Source organism: Mirounga angustirostris, unplaced genomic scaffold (genome assembly GCF_029215605.1).
Source record: "Mirounga angustirostris isolate CCGP_5_RB_7025 unplaced genomic scaffold, mMirAng1.0.hap1 SCAF_15, whole genome shotgun sequence".
Classification (NCBI taxonomy): Eukaryota; Metazoa; Chordata; class Mammalia; order Carnivora; family Phocidae; genus Mirounga; species Mirounga angustirostris.
The window spans coordinates 66,728,560-66,748,058 of NW_026991723.1; the positions used below are offsets into that span (position 1 = coordinate 66,728,560).

General features: G+C 37.4%; 1 protein-coding gene and 1 pseudogene across 1 annotated transcript; one reads left to right on the top strand and one right to left on the bottom strand.

Annotated features, from left to right (window-relative positions):
• The first annotated feature begins 3,090 nt into the window (after positions 1 to 3,090).
• On the top strand, positions 3,091 to 10,455 carry LOC123849410 (olfactory receptor 13C3-like; annotated as a pseudogene).
• Positions 10,456 to 15,700: 5,245 nt separating this feature from the next.
• On the bottom strand, positions 15,701 to 16,660 carry LOC123849230 (olfactory receptor 13F1-like). The gene has a single exon (XM_045881860.1). The coding sequence runs from the start codon at positions 16,658 to 16,660 to the stop codon at positions 15,701 to 15,703; it is 960 nt and encodes a 319-aa protein (XP_045737816.1).
• Between the last annotated feature and the right edge of the window lie 2,839 nt (positions 16,661 to 19,499).

A 19,499-nucleotide genomic window follows, 5' to 3' on the forward strand; every position in this document is an offset into this window, starting at 1 on the left:
AAAGGCAGTCCTAAGAGGAAAGTACATAGCAATACAAGCCTTTCTCAAGAAACAAGGAAGGTCTCAAGTACACAACCTAACCGTCCACCTAAAGGACCTGGAGAAAGAACAGCAAATAAAGCCTAAACCCAGCAGGAGAAGATTAATAATAAAGATCAGAGCAGAAATCAATGAAATAGAAACCAAAAGAACAGTAGAACAGATCAACGAAACTAGGAGCTGGTTCTTTGAAAGAATTAACAAGATTGATAAACCCCTGGCCAGACTTATGAAAAAGTAAAGAGAAATGACCCAAATCAACAAAATCATGAATAAAGGAGGAGAGATCACAACCAACACCAAAGAAATACAAACAATTAGAAGAACATATTATGAGCAACTCTATGCCAGCAAATTAGATAATCTGGAAGAATTGGATGCATTCCTAGAGATGTATCAACTACCAAAACTGAACCAGGAAGAAATAGGAAACCTGAACAGACCTATAACCACTAAGGAAATTGAAGCAGTCATCAAAAATCTCCCAACAAACAAAAGCCCAGGGCCAGATGGCTTCCCAGGGGAATTCTACCATACATTTAAAGAAGAATTAATACCTATTCGGAAACTGTTGCAAAAAATAGAAATGGAAGGAAAACTTCCAAACTCGTTTTATGAGGCCCCCATTACCTTGATCCCAAAACGAGACAAAGTCCCCATCAAAAAGGAGATTAAAGTCCAATATCCTTGATGAACATGGATGCAAAAATTCTCACCAAAATACTAGCCAATAGGATCCAACAGGACATTAAAAGGATTATTCACCACGACCAAGTGGGATTTATCCCTGGGCTGCAAGGTTGGTTCAACATCCTCAAAGCAATCAACGTGATACAATACATTAACAAAAGAAAGAACAAGAATCATATGATCCTCTCAATAGATGCAGAAAAAGCTTTTGAGAAAGTACAGCATCCTTTCTTGATCAAAACTCTTCAGAGTATAGGCATAGAGGGTACATACCTCAATATCATAAAAGCCATCTATGAAAAACCTACAGCAAATATTATTCTCAATGGGGAAAAACTGGGAGCTTTCCCCTTAAGGTCAGGAACATGGCAGGGATGTCCACTATCACCATTGCTATTCAACATAGTATTAGAAGTCCTAGGCACAGCAATCAGACAACAAAAAGAAATCAAAGGCATCCAAATTGGCAAATAAGAAGTCAAACTCTCACTCTTTGCAGATGATATGATACTTTATGTGGAAAACCTCAAAGACTCCACCTCAAAACTGCTAGAACTCATACAGGAATTCAGTAAAGTGGCAGGATATAAAATCAATCCACAGAAATCAGTGGCATTCCTATACACCAACAACAAGACAGAAGAAAGAGAAATTAAGGAGTCGATCCCATTTACAATTGCACCCAAAACCATAAGATACCTAGGAATAAATCTAACCAAGGAGGCAAAGAATCTGTACTCAGAAAACGATAAAATACTCATGAAAGAAATTGAGGAAGACACAAAGAAATGGAAAAAAGTTCCATGCTCATGGATTGGAAGAATAAATATTGTGAAGATGTCAATGCTACCTAGAGCAATCTATACATTCAAAGCAATCCTTATCAAAATACCATCAACTTTTTTCAAAGAAATGGAGCAAATAATCCTAAAATTTGTATGGAACCAGAAAAGACCCCGAATAGCCAGAGGAATGTTGAAGAAGAAAAGCAAAGCTGGCGGCATCACAATTCCGGACTTCAAGCTCTATTACAAAGCTGTCATCATCAAGACAGTATGGTACTGGCACAAAAACAGACACATACATCAATGGAACAGAGTAGAGTGCCCAGAAATGGACCCTGAACTCTATGTTCAACTAATCTTCAACAAAGCAGGAAACAATGTGCAATGGAAAAAAGACAGTCTCTTCAACAAATGGTGTTGGGAAAATTGGACAGCCACATGCAGAAGAATGAAACTGGACCATTTCCTTACACCACACACAAAAATAGACTCCAAATGGTTGAAAAACCTCAATGTGAGACAGGAGTCCATCAAAATCCTAAAGGAGAACACAGGCAGCAACCTCTTTGACCTCAGCTGCAGCAACTTCTTCCTAGAAACATCGCCAAAACAAGGGAAGCAAGGGCAAAAATGAATTATTGGGACTTCATCAAGATAAAAAGCTTTTGCACAGCAAAAGAAACAGTCAACAAAACCAAAAGACAACCGACAGAATGGGAGAAGATATTTGCAAATGACATATCAGATAAAGGGCTAGTATCCCAAATCTATAAAGAACTTTTTTTTAATTTTTTTTAATTTTTTTTTAAAGATTTTATTTATTTATTTGAGAGAGAGAGAGAGAGCACAAGAGGGGGGAGCGGGAGAGGGAGAAGCAGGCTCCCCGCCGAGCAGGGAGCCCAATGCGGGACTTGATCCAGGGACTCCAGGATCATGACCTGAGCCGAAGGCAGATGCTTAACCATCTGAGCCACCCAGGCGCCCAAGAACTTTTTTTTTAAAAGATTTTATTTATTCATAAGAGACAGAGAGAGAGAGAGACAGGCTCCCCGCTGAGCAGGGAGCCTGATGCGGGACTTGATCCCAGGACCCTGGGATCATGACCAGAGCCGAAGGCAGATGCTTAACCATCTGAGCCACCCAGGTACCCTATAAAGAACTTCTTAAACTCAACACCCAAAGAACAAATGATCCAATCAAGAAATGGGCAGAAGACATGAACAGACATTTTTCCAAAGAAGACATCCAAACAGCCAACAGACACATGAAAAAGTGCTCAACATCTCTCAAAATCAGGGAAATCCAAATCAAAACCTCAATGAGATATCACCTCACACCAGTCAGAATGGCTAAAATTAACAAGTCAGGAAATGACAGATGTCGGAGGGGATGCGGAGAAGGGGAACCCTCCTACACTGATGGTAGGAATGCAAGCTGGTGCAGCCACTCTGGAAAACAGTATGGAGGTTCCTCAAAAAGTTCAAAATAGAGTTACCATACGACCCAGCAATTGCACTACTGGGTATTTACCCCAAAGATACAAATGTAGGAATCCAAAGGGGTATGCGCACCCCCAATGTTTATAGCAGCAATGTCCACAATAGCCAAAGTGTGGAAAGAGCCAAGATGTCCATCAACAGATGAATGGATAAAGAAGAAGTGGTATATATATACAATGGAATATTATGCAGCCATCAAAAGGAATGAGATCTTGCCATTTGCAACAACATGGATGGAACTGGAAGGTGTTATGCTGAGCGAAATATGTCAATCAGAGAAAGACTTGTATCATATGACCTCACTGATATGAGGAATTCTTAATCTCAGGAAAAAAACTGAGGTTTGCTGGAGTGGTGGGGGGTGGGAGGGATGGGGTGACTGAGTGATAGACATTGGGGAGGGTATGTGCTATGGTGCGCACTGTGAATTGTGCAAGACTGTTGAATCACAGATCTGTACCTCTGAAACAAATAATACATTTTATGTCAAAAAAAAAAAAGAAGAAGAAGGTAGCAGGAGGGGAAGAATGAAGGGGGAGGGAATTGGAGGAGGAGACGAACCACAAGAGACGATGGACTCTGTAAAACAAACTGAGGGCACTAGAGGGGAGGGGGGTGGGAGGATGGGTTAGCCTTGTGATGGGTATTAAAGGGGGCACGTTCTGCATGGAGTACTGGGTGTTATATGCAAACAATGAATTGTGGAACACTACATCAAAAACTAATGATGTAATGTATGGTGATTAACATAACATAATAATAATAAAAAAGAAAAATTATATGGTGTGTGGCCTAGAGTTAACAAAAATATTAAAGATAAAAAGAGTTTAAAACAAAACGATAAAAAGAGTTTAAAGAGGTGGAATGACTATTTAGGACTCTATTAGGATTGACCTTGTATTATTTCTGGAATAAAAAGAAAAACAAATTCTCAAGGAAAGGTAACTTTTCTGAGAACTTTTAGACATATTCTGATTCCAGCCCTAACTTACGTAGAGGCCATCAAATACAGCTATATTCAATGAGTACTCCAAGAAATGTATAACTGAAGATTCTCCTTAAGTGAAGATAATTGGGTTTTTAGAATGTGCAGAAGTCAGGGACTTTATCTCTAGAGAATCCTAAGTTTCTGACTCATAACCTTAGGGATTGAAGAAGTTTGTAAAAAATAAGTGCTAAATTGACTTCCAAAAGAAGCCGAATCTCTTGAGTAAATGTCAACTTTAGCACAAGTAATGGGAAACTAGAGTTGCATCATGGATCTTTATTTTTAATACATTTTATTTCCTTGATTCCTTCTTATGAAAATTCATGTACAGACTAATTGCCTGATTGTAGCTATTCTTTCTCACATTTCTTTTTAGGAAAGAGAACAACTGTCTTTCAAAGTGAGACTCTTCAGGTCTCATCTGAGAAATCAAATTAAAATCAAATTCCTGGAAATTTTTTCTATTACTTGATAGAATGGAATGGTGTGGATGAGTTTAAAACCTAATCAGGAGGTAAGATAAAGAGAAAAGTTTTACTGAAATTATTTCAAAAGGAAAACATCCTATCAATAAATATAAAGATTTTTTTGTTGAGGTGATCACTGCTGGTGGGATTTTGAAAGTATGTATATATATGTAAAGGAAAAAATATAAAAATCCAGGCATCCTCTTCAACAGCAGAATATTATTTAAATTCTTTTAAAAATCCCAAAATAGTACATGAAAAAGAGACTAGTGAGGAAGAGGAAGTTGCCAACAGACCCTTATAAGTAATAGGTGAATAGCTACTGTATTCAAGTTTCTAGTTCACTAAAATCTTAAGTAAAAATTATCTAGAGAAAGAGCCCACAATTATTTATATATTATTCACACATAAACTATGCTCAATAAGGGTTTGAGGAAACATATAACTAAAGGTGTTTACAGTAAAAGTAGGATTAGAAACAAAAATATGTAATAGAAGGCTGAAGTAATTATAACTGTTACTCTGAACTGTAGGTGTCCAAGGCAAAAGAAGAAATATTAATTTTTTTGTGTTCCCGTTTATGTAACAAATCAATTCTACCACTCTGGATCTTAAGTGTCCATGCTAGACCTGAAAGGAATTTTGGCTTTTTCTTTTTTCATTTTAACTCATTATTGTGGATAATGTCTTCATAAGTGGAAGACAATAAATGCCTCAATGCTTTCAAAAGATTCCAATATATTTTTATGTGTGTATTTATCATATGGATCCTTGAAAGTTAAGTGCTTCATATTAAATCGTGGTTTAATAAGAAGAAATTTTATAAATAAGTAAACATAGTATAGTGCTAAAACAGGCCTGAGAATCAAAGATAAGAGTTTAAATCATAGTTCTGGTATTTATCAACTATAAGATATTGAAAACCAGGTGTTATATGGAAGCGTTGAATCATTACTACACTGTACACCTGAAACTAATATTACACTGTATGTTAACTAACTGGAATTTAAATAAAAACTTATAAAAAAGATACTGAAAGTTGTACTTAAACTTTGGAACTTCTAACTCATTTCCTCATTGGTAAAATTTATAATAATATTTGGATTGTTTTGAAGATTAAATGATAAAAAATTGTATGAGGTGCCTCATACTAGGACCTCACATGACAGTTTCTCTTCTCTTTGTAACCTAAAATAATACATCTTTCCTTGTGGTATATTAATTGAAGATTAGAGTTTATAAAATCTATAAATTGAGAATCAGCAAATCCACTGATTTTTTATAAAGTATCAGTTGTCTTAATTGATATTTTTAGAAGAGCTGGAGAGAATAACAGGATTATTTCCTCTAGTGAGAATCTAGAGTGCAGATAGTGTTTTTCACTGAAAAATCTCAGTACTAATCTAAGTACTAAAGTACTTAGTACTTAGATCTTCAAGTATCTAAGCCAATAAAATAAAATGATACAAAGTTAGACAGTTTCCTTCTAGAAAGTTAGAGAGCTTGACTTCTGGCTTGGATGAAAAGTCACAAACTTTCCTTAGGTCCCTTACAACACTAAAACAGTGCCAAGATGAAGTCCCAGGGCATTGAAACACAGAGTGGTTAATTCTTGTAAAACACCAGGGTTTGGGAGAGGGGGATGAGAGATTTTAGGATCCAGGCCAGTTCAGATCCTTTAAAAATAGGAATGTCTCTTCTAAATGATAATTCTGGGGGTGCCTGGGTGGCTCAGTCATTAAGCATCTGCCTTCGGCTCAGGTCATGATCCCAGGGTCCTGGGATCGAGCCCTGCATCAGGCTCCCTGCTTAGCAGGAAGCCTGCTTCTCCCTCTCCCTCTGCTTGTGTTCCCTCTCTTGCTGTCTCTCTCTGTCAAATAAATAAATAAAATCTTAAATAAATAAATAAATAGATGATAATTCTGTTCCAGGCATCAATAGTCTGCAATCTCTTTTGATAACATATGATTAGGTCAAGAACTCAAGTTCCTTATCTTGGTGTACTTCCTAAAAACAAAAAATACTGTTACTTGGATGATTTTGAGGGTAGGGATTATAAATGCTCTCTTCCACCAGAAATAGTAGGTTCCTACCAATAACTGCATAGGACACATCTCTACAGCTCTGCCTCAAAGTGTAGTTTCTAGACACTTAAGATAATCACTGTACTACTTAAACTGTTTTGACATTTTTTTATTCTGAGTTAATTTTCCTAACATAACTGGAACCTGCTTCAGTGTTTTTCCCTTTTTTGATAATATTTTTTATTTATATATATTTTAGAATTTGGGGTAATTCAGAAAAGTAGAAGAAAGTTCTCTGATATAACCATTAATGTTTTGGGTATTTCTTTTCAGTCAGTCTTTCTATTCTGTCTAGGTTATCTTGGTTTAGGTTTCAGTTTTGCAAAAAACTCTGTTGTTTTGTTTCTGTTTCACTTAATCATTTTAACATAATGTAAACATCATTTTTGTTTTAATACAACATCCTCACAAATGTCGTATTAATAAATGCATAATGGCCCCTCAAATTAGTATGCTATGATTATTTAACAATTCCTGTGGCATTAGCTAAGAATGAAAAACTGTTTCAAAAGACAATATCTAATAATGGCAAAGATTTAGTAGAAATGGAATTATCCAATATACACTTTGCATGGAAAGAAACTATCAAGAATCTTAAAAATCTTCATTCCCTAGTTCCCAGGAACCCATTTAGTGAAGTAAGCTAAAATGAAGAAGATTGGTGGTTTCTCTTATAAATGTTTGCAAGTGAAGTTTTTTTATGGCAACTATCTCTGAACTGTCAAGATACTAAATGCACACCATCATTACTTCCTGCAAGTAATTTCCAAATAGGAATCAACTTGTCCCTAGAAAAGAAAAGAGGGTATCTGACATGATTCACATCCTTCCTGAAACAACAGACCCCAGACAACCGATGGTCCTTCAAAGCCCCTATCAGACTTTCATTTTCATATTCAGAGTAGGTTGAGATATATATCTACAGTCATTCAAATTCCAATCTTAATACCAAATAGAAGTATATCCTGGCCTCCTCAACCCTTCCTACCCTCTTTGTAATGTATGCCTACAAAGTATGGTACAGCTTGAATTGGAGGGGAGTCCTCCTTTCCATAGCCAATAGACATATAAACATTGTATTATGCTGATTAATATGTCTCACCATTATAAGCTAGAGTTGTCATAGAAAGCATGACCTGTTGGCAAATGACTATCACAGAGAAAAACGGCAAACTCTATACCAGAAACACAGCCTTGTTTAGAAACACTAAGTAGAAACTCATCCATTGGATCAATTCTTTTCTTTTCTTCTAGGGATATTTTTTTACAGATGTATTTATTTATTTGAGAGAAAGAGAACGTAGGTGGAGAGGGACAAAGGGAGAAGGAGAGAGAGAATCTTAAGTAGATTTCCCGCTGAGCAGGGAACCGACGATGTGGGGCTCAATCCCACAACCCTGAGATCATGACCTGAGCCAAAATCAAGAGTCTGACACTTAACCAACTGAGCCACCTAGGTGCCACCCTCTAGGGATATTTTAAAGTTTGTCAGAATACCTTGGGAATGAAAAGGTGTTTTCAAAATTATGTTCTTTGATTTATTTACTATAAAAAAGAAGGTCATCTAGTAATATCTACTCCTTAAATTTTTCAAATTAAAGTTATGTGCTCCATGCTCTATGATACACAACTCAGATGACTGAGCTGACCTCAAATTCCTTTTCTGGAACATATTGACCCTAATTGCAAATTTAACAAATGGAAGAGAAATGACTTTAATATGGACAGAAATAAAAAAGCATGTTCTTTTGTATGCAAATTGGTTGCTTGTATATCTAAAATCTAAGGACACAAAACTGACTGCAATACACTCACACAGATATCTCAACTCCAAATCCCAGAACGTGTTCAGTTTTTCATTTTCTACTATTCAATTAGTCCTATATACAATGGAAGCACTAGTGACACTCTGCAATAGTATTGGAGAGAGATGGTCTAAAAGGACTCGCTATTCGTGTGGGTTCTCTAGTCAGCAGCAGCAGCATCTGGGAACATGTTAATAAATTCAGATCTTAGAATCTGCTTCAGACCCACTGATTCAGAATCCTTTACAAAGATCCCCCACACGATTCATCTATATACTAAAATTTAGAGGCACTCCACTGGACAGGTGGTTTACTTCCACATTGCACATTAGAATCATCTGGAGAACATTATTTTTTTTTTTAAGATTTTATTTATTTACTTGAGAGAGAAAGCACGAGAGAGAGAGCACAAGCAGGGGGTGCGGCAGAGGGAGCCAGAGGGAGAAGCAGGCTCCCTGCTGAGCGGGGAGCCCGACGTGAGGCTTGATCCCAGGACCCTGGGATCATGACCTGAGCTGAAGGCAGATGCTTAACCAACTGAGCCCCAAGTGCCCCTCTGGAGAACATTATTTGAAAAGATGTCTGATTCCCACTCCTTAGACAATTTACATAATTTAGAGAGGGCAAAAGCCTGTTGTTTAAAAAGAGCAGGTGATGTAAAGTCAGAAAATGCAGATTTGAATAGTGGCTCACTCATGTTTTTATATACATTTTACCTCTATGAATTTCACTTTCCTCAGATAATTATAGTGATGATAAAATGAGTAATATGTGTGAACATATTTATAAATTATAAAGCCTTAAACCAATGATATTGTTAATGATTGCCATGAAATAAAATCAAATACACAGATATTTTTTAACAGATTAGGCACAGCCTCTCCACAATAATGATATTCAAAGTGGGATCTGTGGGTCCAATGAATTGGAAATAACAGATGTTTGTTAAAAATGCAAATAGTTCTTCCCTGCCTCAGAACTGTGTATCACAATCTCAGGAAATGGAAAAGAAGATAAATTCAAAAAGCTAAACTGACAGCTGCTACCAGCACTCCACTAGGGCTGACACGCTTGGCTGCCCCTCCTCCGATGATCCCTTACTGCATATGGGAATATGTACAGACTTCTTAAACTCACATGCACTTTTCTCTTCTGGATCACTCCAGGTACAAAACAGTAAAGTGGACAGGATGAATTGGACTGACATTGAGTTCATTCTGCAGGGACGTTCTGAGTACCCAAGAGTGGAAAAACTCCTTTTTGTGATGTGCTTGATGATGTACCTGGTGATCCTGCTGGGAAACAGCACCTTGATCATCCTAACTCTTCTGGATTCCTGCCTCCATACGCCCATGTACTTCTTCCTTGGTAACCTTTCCTTCCTAGACATTTGGTACACATCCTCCTTTATCCCCTCAATGCTGATACACTTCCTATCACAGAAAAAAAACATCTCCTTCACTAGATGTGTTGTTCAGATGTCTGTCTCCTACACTATGGGGTCCACAGAGTGTGTGCTCCTAGCAGTGATGGCATATGACCGTTCTGTGGCCATCTGTAACCCTCTGAGATACGCCATCATCAGCAAGGCACTTTGTATTCAGATGGCAACTCTCCTGGGGGTTGGGCTTTCTCAATTCACTGACAGAAACTATTCTTGCAATACGGTTGCCCTTCTGTGGAAAAAAATGTCATTAATCACTTTGCTTGTGAAATACTGGCCTTTGTCAAGCTGGCTTGTACAGATATTTCCTTGAATGAGAGTACTATAATGTTGGGCAATGTAATATTTTTGTTTTCTCCATTACTGTTAATTTGTATATCCTACATTTTCATCCTTTCTACTGTACTAAGAATCCGTTCAGCAGAAGGAAGAAAAAAGGCCTTTTCTACCTGCTCAGCTCACTTAACAGTAGTGACCGTGTTTTATGGGACAATCCTCTTCATGTATATGAAGCCAAAGTCCAAAGACTCTGCTTTTAACAAATTGATTGCTCTGTTCTATGGAGTAGTCACTCCCATGCTCAATCCTATCATCTATAGCTTGAGAAATACAGAGGTGCATGGAGCTATGAGGAAATTGATGACTAGACAGTAGTCCTGGAGGAAAGGATGAGAAACTTACCTCTTTAAGTTCATGCACAAAATAAGCCCATAGATGTGAGACGTAGGTTTTTAATATAAACAGAACAAAAGAAATAAAGATCATATGTAGCATCACAGAATTTAGGAGTTGGAAATAAATTTCAAGATAATAATCTAACTTCACCTTTTTATAAAAATGTAGAGACAACTGGTATAAGAAGTGAGAGTAAACTTTAAGGAATAAGAAAAGAAATAAAATTAGGCTTTTCCAAAAAAATCCAGTACAGATCTTCTTCAACTGATGGGGTTATGTCCTGATAAACCCATTGGAAGTTGAAAATATCATAAGTAAAAAATGCATTTAATACGTCTAACCTACTGAACATCATAGCTTAGCCTAGCCTACCTTAAACGCATTCAGAACACTTACATTAGCCTTCAGTTGTTCAAAATCATCTTGCACAAAGACTGTTTACAATAAAATACTGAATATTTCATACAATAATAAATTATATGAGTACTATACTGAAATTGAAAACCAGAATGGTTGTATGGGTTCAGAATGGTTGTGAGTGTATCAGCTGTTTACCCTTCTGATCATGTGACTCAGACTGGAAGCTGTGGCCACTGCCTAGCGTAACAAGAGAGTATCAAGAGCTACCATGTTGCTAGCCCAGGAAAAGATCAAAATTCAAATTTCAGAGTATGGTTTCTACTGAATGCATATCGCTTTTGCATCATCATAAAGTCGAAAAATCCTAAGTCAAACCATTTTAAGTCAAGGACCATCTGTACCTTTGTCTACTGAACAAGTAAAACACATATTTTTCAGCTCCCTTTTGAGAGAACTACTTGAGTTTTTCTGTTTGTCTGTTTAATACTGATGTTTGTTTTACCCAAGGACTTGATCTGGCCCCAACCTAATTTTTCAGGTATCTATTTCCCCTTCTTCTTTCCTTCCTCTGTTTCTCCCACCCCCTTTGCACAATGCTATGCTCCATTCACTATTAGTTCTCCAATTATATCATGTTCTTTCCCTACCTAAAGACAATAGCATATGCCCACTTCTTCCCCCTCATCACATTTCTCTTTCTATGGTAACAACCTAGCAAACTCATTAAAGAAAATTCAAGTGTTCGATCTTCTGCAAATCCTTCCAAAACTTAGTTAGTTATTCCCTCCTCTATGCTGCCTTGAACTTTACCTCTGCTATGGTAATTTTCCTTTTATACCAAATCATTTATTAGATTCTGAAATCTCCCCAATGGCAGAACTCACTGTTCTCTGTATGAAGTCTAATGTCAAATAAATTTAAAACAGTAGACAATAATTAATTACTGAATTAACATTTTTAAAGAATAGTAAAATATAGGGGCACCTGGGTGGCTCAGTCATTAAGTATCTGCCTTCGGCTCAGGTCATGATCTGGGGGTCCTGGGGTCGAGCCCCACATCCAGCAGGAAGCCTGCTTCTCTCTCTCCCACTCCCCCTGCTTGTGTTCCCTCTCTCCCTGCGTCTCTCTGTCAAATAAATAAAATCTTTAAATAAAAAAAAAAAGAATAGTAAAATATAGTCCAAGTACTTGATATAATACAGTGAGATAAGAGAACTTGAATTTATGTATTATTTCATTGACTAAACAACAAATTCAAAAGTTTTTGATAAAGTATCAGCTAATTTTAAATGTATGGAAATATAAGAGCAGATAAAACATTTGGGCTGGGTAAGACAAAAATCGTATCAGTGTATAATTATTCTCTAATAAAAAATTGCTGAGAAAAAGATAATATCAATTGTATAAATCCTTCTTTTTTAAAAAGATTTTATTTATTTATTTGACAGAGCAAGAGAGCACAAGCAGGGGAACAGAAGAGGGAGAGGGAGAAGCAGGCTCCCTGCCGAGCAGGGAGCCCAATGTGGGCCTTGATCCCAGGGCCCTGGGATCATGACCTGAGCCAAAGGCAGACACTCAACCATCTGAGCCACCCAGGTGCCCCTGTATAAATCCTTCTTAAAGAATACTGACAATTTCGCTTTTTCAGCAGCAATAGTTTCATTTTAAATATTTTCCTTTAAAAAAAAAACACCCTTTGAAATTGCTAGTGAATAATAGTATGCAGTTTTATTTTTTTATGTGATATCATATGTTTATATGATATATAGTTGAGCTGCCTGGTACAGTGCCATAGCCTGAGCTGGATGAGGAGAATCTATGCTAAAGGGACACTCAGCAAAGGTTTCAGCAACCAAACAGTGTTCAGGAGGCATCTTTGCTTGTTCTGCCCAGCATGATGTTTTGGAGCCTGATGGAGTAAGTGAAATATCAACATGAAAGGGAGGCCCAATTCAGGTTGTAAGAACCCATGTAGAATCAAGAGGACATCCACAAAGGGAATGACTCAGCTCAGATTGTCAGAGAAAGACAGAGGGAGAAAGAGATAACTTGGGGTATTTTATGCTTATATCCCTAAGTATTACCAGAGCAATAGGCCTAGACTTACACTAACAAGATGTTGCTCAATACATTTGAAATCACAGGTAAATTCAAACTAACTGAAGCTACAGTCTAGCCAGAAAAAGAAGATCAAAAACTGACTGTATCAAAGTGATAAGCCTATCATCCTAGCTGACTGACAGGTGGTCTTTTGGAATTAGCAAATATGAACTTTTAAATAATTACTATAAATATATTAAATAAATCATTCCCATTTCATAGAAGAGGAAATTAGATTAAGATGTTTAATAAATTGCCTATAATCTCTAAGCCTGTATAGAAACAAAAAAAAAACCCCACTAATTCTTTTTTTTTTTTTTTTTTTTTTTTTTTATTAAAGATTTTTATTTATTTATTCATGAGAGACAGAGAGAGAGAGGCAGAGGGAGAAGCAGGCTCCCAAGAAGCAGAGAGCCCGATGCGGGACTCGATCCCAGGACCCTGGGATCATGACCTGAGCCGAAGGCAGACGCCCAACCATCTGAGCCACCCAGGCGCCCCCCACTAATTCTTTACTCTAGATCCGAAGTGTATTATTCCTTCACCTTTATCACAGTTCTGCCCAATCACAGGAAAACAAAGCCAACAATTTTATAGACAATTGTCCTAAATTTCTCCCTAGATGACATCATCTACAACTAGGGATCAATTTCCATCTCTGTGCAAAAGACTTCCCAACGTATGTATAGCTTTAGTTCTGATTTCTTGCCTGGACTTCACTAATCTGTCTTCTCCTGTAAGTCTGACCATCAAAGCACAGCAAACCAGTCAACCAACTTACATCCCTATCTTCGTGAAGTCATCATCCTTAAGCTTCTCCTCTCATCCAATCAATGACTGTATCTGAGATCTTTCACTTAGACCAATGGACCAATCATCTTCGATGACCATTTATTCATACCTGAGAAATCAAATCAGCGCTACAACCCTGTAATTCCCATATTCATCCTATTTTCTTCATCCCATTGCTTTCTGGATCCAAGCCATCTCAACAATTTTATTGACTCTGGCGACAACTTCATGATGAGCAAATAAGTTTTGCACACTGAACTCACATTTAGTCATCTGGTCCAGAAAGTATATACAAATGCTACAAATGCTGCTGAGTGTACAGTTATATAATAGATATATTCATGTATTTCAATAATTCACACCATTCACACCATTTTAGTGGGTTTGGGGTATTGTATATCTTATAATATACATATCAGGTATTTTCTTTCTAAGAGCTGATAGGTTCATTTATACCCTTGGATTTAAGAAACTAGGTGTCAGGGGAAAGAACAATAAAAAAGGGAAGGGTACTAATAGTTTCAATGAAACATCCTGTAGCTTATTTAAATTTACAAAATAATGTCAGCATTCTTTTTTTTAAAGATTTTATTTATTTATTTGACAGAGAGAAACACAGCGAGAGAGGGAACACAAGCAGGGGGAGTGGGAGAGGGAGAAGCGGGCCTCCCGCGGAGCAGGGTGCCCGATGCGGGGCTCCATCCCCAGACCCCCGAATCATGACCTGAGCCGGAGATAGACGCTTAACGACTGAGCCACCCAGGTGCCCCAATAGTGTCAGCACTCTAAGACCACAACAAACTACTAAACTCTCTTGATTTTTTTTCCAGACTGGCACTCCTACCCATTTCTATTCAGGATACATTTGTACAGACCTTTTCCATGTGTACATAGACATTCACATCACACACATCTATCTGCATGCACAAATATATCCACACATGTAAAACATAGTTACACTTTGTGGAATATGCAATTTCTTCCATTAAATTTAGCTATGCTGAAAAAGAGGTTGTACTAGTTTTCTAAAGCTGCCATAACAAAATACCACAGATTGAGTTGCTTAAACAACAGAAATTTACTTCCTCAGACTTCTGGAGGCTAGAAGTCCAAGATTAAAGTGTTGGCAGATTTGATTTCTTCTGAAGCCTCTCCCTGGCTTGCAGATAGTCACCTTCTTGCTATGTCCTTTCCTCTGTATGTGAGCATCCCTGGTGAATCCATGTGTGTCTAAATTTCTTCTTATAATGACACAACTCAGATTGTATGACACAACTCAGATTGTATGACACAACACAGCCTTATTTTAACTTAATCACCTTTTTAAAAGGCCATATCTCCAAATATAGATACATTCTGAGGTACTGGGGGGTTAGAGCTTCAACATGAGGTTTGGAGGGACACAATTCAGACTAAAACAGAGGTTAATCATAAATTAGCTAAAAAGTCTACTATAGGCATTACATTTGTATATTACATGTACAAAATTTTGAATACTAACAATATACTAACTTAATGTTTAAAATTATACTTACACTCTATAACCCAAAATAAAAATTGAAATTTGTCATCACGAGAGCCATTTGCATAATATTTCAGATATGCTTATGTAAAAGGTATCTATATTATTTTAGTTTCAGTAGTCAAAGAGGAAACTTAGGAAATCATACATCTCACTTAAAATGAGTGTGTTCCTGGGGCACCTGGGTGGTACAGTCAGTTGAGCATCTGACCCTTGGTTTCAGCTCAGGTCATGATCTCAGGGTCATGAGATTGAGCCCCATGTTGGGCTCTGTACTCAGTGTGGAATCTGCTTAAGATTCTCTCTCCCTTGCCCTCTGTCCTCCCATTATGCTCAATCCCTCTCTAAAATAAATAAATCTTTTTAAAAAATGAGTGTCTTCCCCCATTATCCCAATGTTCTGTTGTGTATTGACCACTAAAACATCCCTCAGGTTAATGTTTATTGATATTATTTGCTACTGGGGATTAAAAAAGCACAAAGAGGGTTCCTAATCAGCAATTTTTTCACAGCTGTTTTTACGTCCTTGTTCCGTAGACTATAGATGATAGGATTCAACATGGGGGTTAATCCAGCATATACCAAAGCTATAAATTTATCTATTTCCTGTGAATCTATGGCCGAGGTCTTCAGGTACATGGAGAGAGCTGTCCCATAGAACAAAACCACCACAGTCAGGTGGGCTGCACATGTTGAAAAGGCTTTGCTTTGACCACCCACTGAGCTGATTCTCAGAATGTTGGAGAGAATGAATGCATAAGATATACAAATGAGGAGCATTGGCATAGGAAGAAGAAGTACACTGATCACCAGCATGATTAACTGTACCCTGGAAGTGTCTACACAAACCAGTTTCAACACAGCCAGAATTTCACAAGTGAAATGATTGATGATGCTATTTCCACAGAGAGACTGATGCAGCACAGACATTGTTTCCACCAGGGCAGTGAGGCAGCCTGTCACCCAGGAGCCAGCCACAATCTGCACACAAACACTCTTGTTCATGATGATGGGGTACCTCAGGGGGTTGCAGATGGCTACATACCGGTCATATGCCATCATGGACAGGAGCACACACTCAGTGGACCCCATGGCAAGAGAAAGGTACATCTGAATGGCACATCCTGAGAATGAGATGGTGTTTTTTCCTGAAACAAAGTTTGCCAGCATTGGAGTGAGAGCAGAGGAGGTGTACCAGATGTCTAAAAAGGAGAGGTTGCTGAGGAAGAAGTACATGGGTTTGTGTAGGTGGGAATCCAGGACAGTGATGGAGATCAGAATTATATTACCCAGCAGGGTAATCAGGTACATCAGCAAGCACAACACAAATATGATGATGTTAACTTTGGGGTAGTGAGTAAATCCCAGAAATATAAAATTTGAAATGACTGTCAAGTTTGCCTTGACCATTTTATTCCTTTTTGTTTATCTGCAGTAGTGAATAAAAATATACATTGTATATATTATAAAAATTAAATTCTACCAACTTTCCAGGGGTGTTTGGTAGGGGTACTTTAAAAGGATCATTATTCTGGCAATCCCATATTAATTATTTATGCATTCATTCAACATTTATTGAATATACTACAAGTCACTGAAGATCTAGAGTTGAATTACATAAAAAGCTGCTCTTGGGCAACTCACAATAGAATATCACATAGTCAAGTAACTAAATAATTACAAGAACATGATATAAGCATGCCCTAGGGTACTAGAGAACACAAAGAGTAAGAATCCTAACTCTATGTTGGGGATGATGCTCAGTGAGACAGTTTGAGACTTAGTTTAATCAAAAAATGCATTAGATTTAATCAAGGTAAGGACAGAGATCTGCTGGGGAAAGAAAAAATTTTTGTAAAAGTTACATTGATGAAGGATTTAATTGCATTTCATAAACCTGCTAATTATGTAATACAACAGATGAATATGCTGTACATTAAGGAATATAAACAGAAGATAAACATGCATCCAATCACTATAGTACCACCTAATTTCTCTCTTCAGGAAGGCATTTTTTAATATGGAATATCCTGAACCCACACTTAGAAACAAAATAATTTTCAAAGTTGAGTATTTTATATTGCAATTCAAATTACTTGTGCTGTTTCACAACAGGTCACGTATGGAGACCTGTTTAAAAACCACTGTCCTATAAGTGGAGTTCAAATGAAATCAGTCACAAGTACTCAAGCCTCACATCCTCATCATTGCCTACTTCTCCCTACTTCTCATATCCCAACACTCCACTTTCACACTCTGATCTGAAACAACAACCAGCGTGTAGTTTCTCATACTTACCATGCCATTTTATATTTTTATGTCTTTAATCAACAGTTTATTTCCATGGAGTAGCCTTTCCCCCCAGCTCCAATCTGGTCTTTCATGAATATTTATCCAGTCATCAAAACTGTATGCCACTGTCTCAAGTACAACTTCGTTCTTTGTACATACTTATGTTACTCAAGTATATTACACCAAACTATAGCCATATATGCACATCCCAATTGCTCCCACCCCTGGTAGAAGTGAGCTTCTCAAGAGCTTGTTCCCCATAATACTAGCAAACTAATAACTCACATTTAAGATTTTTAATAACACACCACTGCCTTGAACATGGAAAGCTTTTGATACATATTCAAATAAGTACATTTTCAGTACAGTTCTCCATGTCAACATAAAAGCCTGAAGATTTCTCAACTTGTCATTTACATCTGCACTCTTATCTTTAACATTAGAGAAACTAGTTCATTTAAGAAACAAAGATGATGACGGGGCGCCTGGGTGGCTCAGATGGTTAAGCATCTGCCTTCGGCTCAGGTCATGATCCCAGGGTCCTGGGATCGAGCCCCGCATCGGGCTCCCTGCTCGGCAGGGAGTCTGCTTCTCCCTCTCCCTCTGCCTCTCTCTCTCTCTCTCTGACTTTCATGAATAAATAAATAAAACATTAAAAAAAAAAGAAACAAAGATGATGAGCTCTTAGCTTTAAATATCTGATGTAGACTGAGGGAGGTGGGGAAGGCAATGACCACTTGTACTCTTAGAAGAACTTGTAGTGCTTCCCAAACAATTACCTTCTGTAGGGTTTTAGAGCACTGTCCTCTGAGTATGAGACTTGGACTCTAAATCCAACCATGCTACTTACTAATACATACAATTAGACCAACCGCTTGGCTTCTTTGAAACTCAGTTTTCTAATCTATACCAGGAAGATGATAATTCCTAAATTAACTTGTTTTAAATTCTCCCTCCACCACCCCAATTTCATGAACTATCTAATATTTCAGAGAATCACAAAGAGTTTATGATTTCATGGTATCCCTGCTTTCTAGAACCACATTCACACTGACTCAGATAAAAAAACTTAGCATCTTCTTTATAATCTATTGAAATTTCAACCCCCAACCATGGATGAATATGAAACATTTTACTGATTATTTCCAGAAAGGTTAATGTTAGAAATTTCTGCTCTTTTGTCCACTTTGGGCAGCACACACCACCACTTCCACTGAGGTTTTCTCTATTGTCTTTCCCCACCCAGCACCCAATTTTCTTGCTCTAGCTCTGGATCCTCTTGCCTTCCCCATTCCCTTCTTTCTTCACCACTCTCTTGTCCTCTCTCTCATAAACAAAACAATGAGGTCTCTTTTTCTTATGCAGATTGAGTCCCCACTCATTCCCTTACCCTTATCTCATATCCTTTTAAGAGTCTCACCTATCCTAAATCATTTTATTGAGATACTTTCTTTAAAATGACTTCCGATTCCAGTACTAAAATAAATGTTTTCTAACAAACTCCCCTCTTTCTTTCCTCAATGTCAGAGCCAGAACAGACTCAGAGTTCTAATCCAATCCTCTTATTTTAAAGTTGATGGACACTTGAAGGCATTTAATGACTTATCTGAGGTAAATGAGAAAATCAAAAGCATAAAGCCAAAAGTCCTATCCCATATTCAGGACTCATTTCAACTCAGTATTTTTCCAACCAACTAGTATTTTTTTTTAAGTAAATATCTCTACTCTGGTTTCCTGGTCTAGCTGAGACCCATTAATAAGCTTTATAAATCTGAGGATACAGAAAGAAATGGATAATATCTACTTTCATATACCTTAGCACATGTAATAAGCATCTTCCTTTTTGATTAATGTATGCTTCAATATTTAAAGTTGATCTACAGCATGGTCCTTCTTGTGAATCTTGTGCAGTTCTCAAAAAAGTAAAAGAATCTGATTTTTGTAATTAGGACAATAT

What these genes read in the sequence shown, in the direction of transcription:
- LOC123849230 (XM_045881860.1), bottom strand. Translation starts at nt 16,660, where the DNA reads ATGGTCAAGGCAAACTTGACAGTCATTTCAAATTTTATATTTCTGGGA.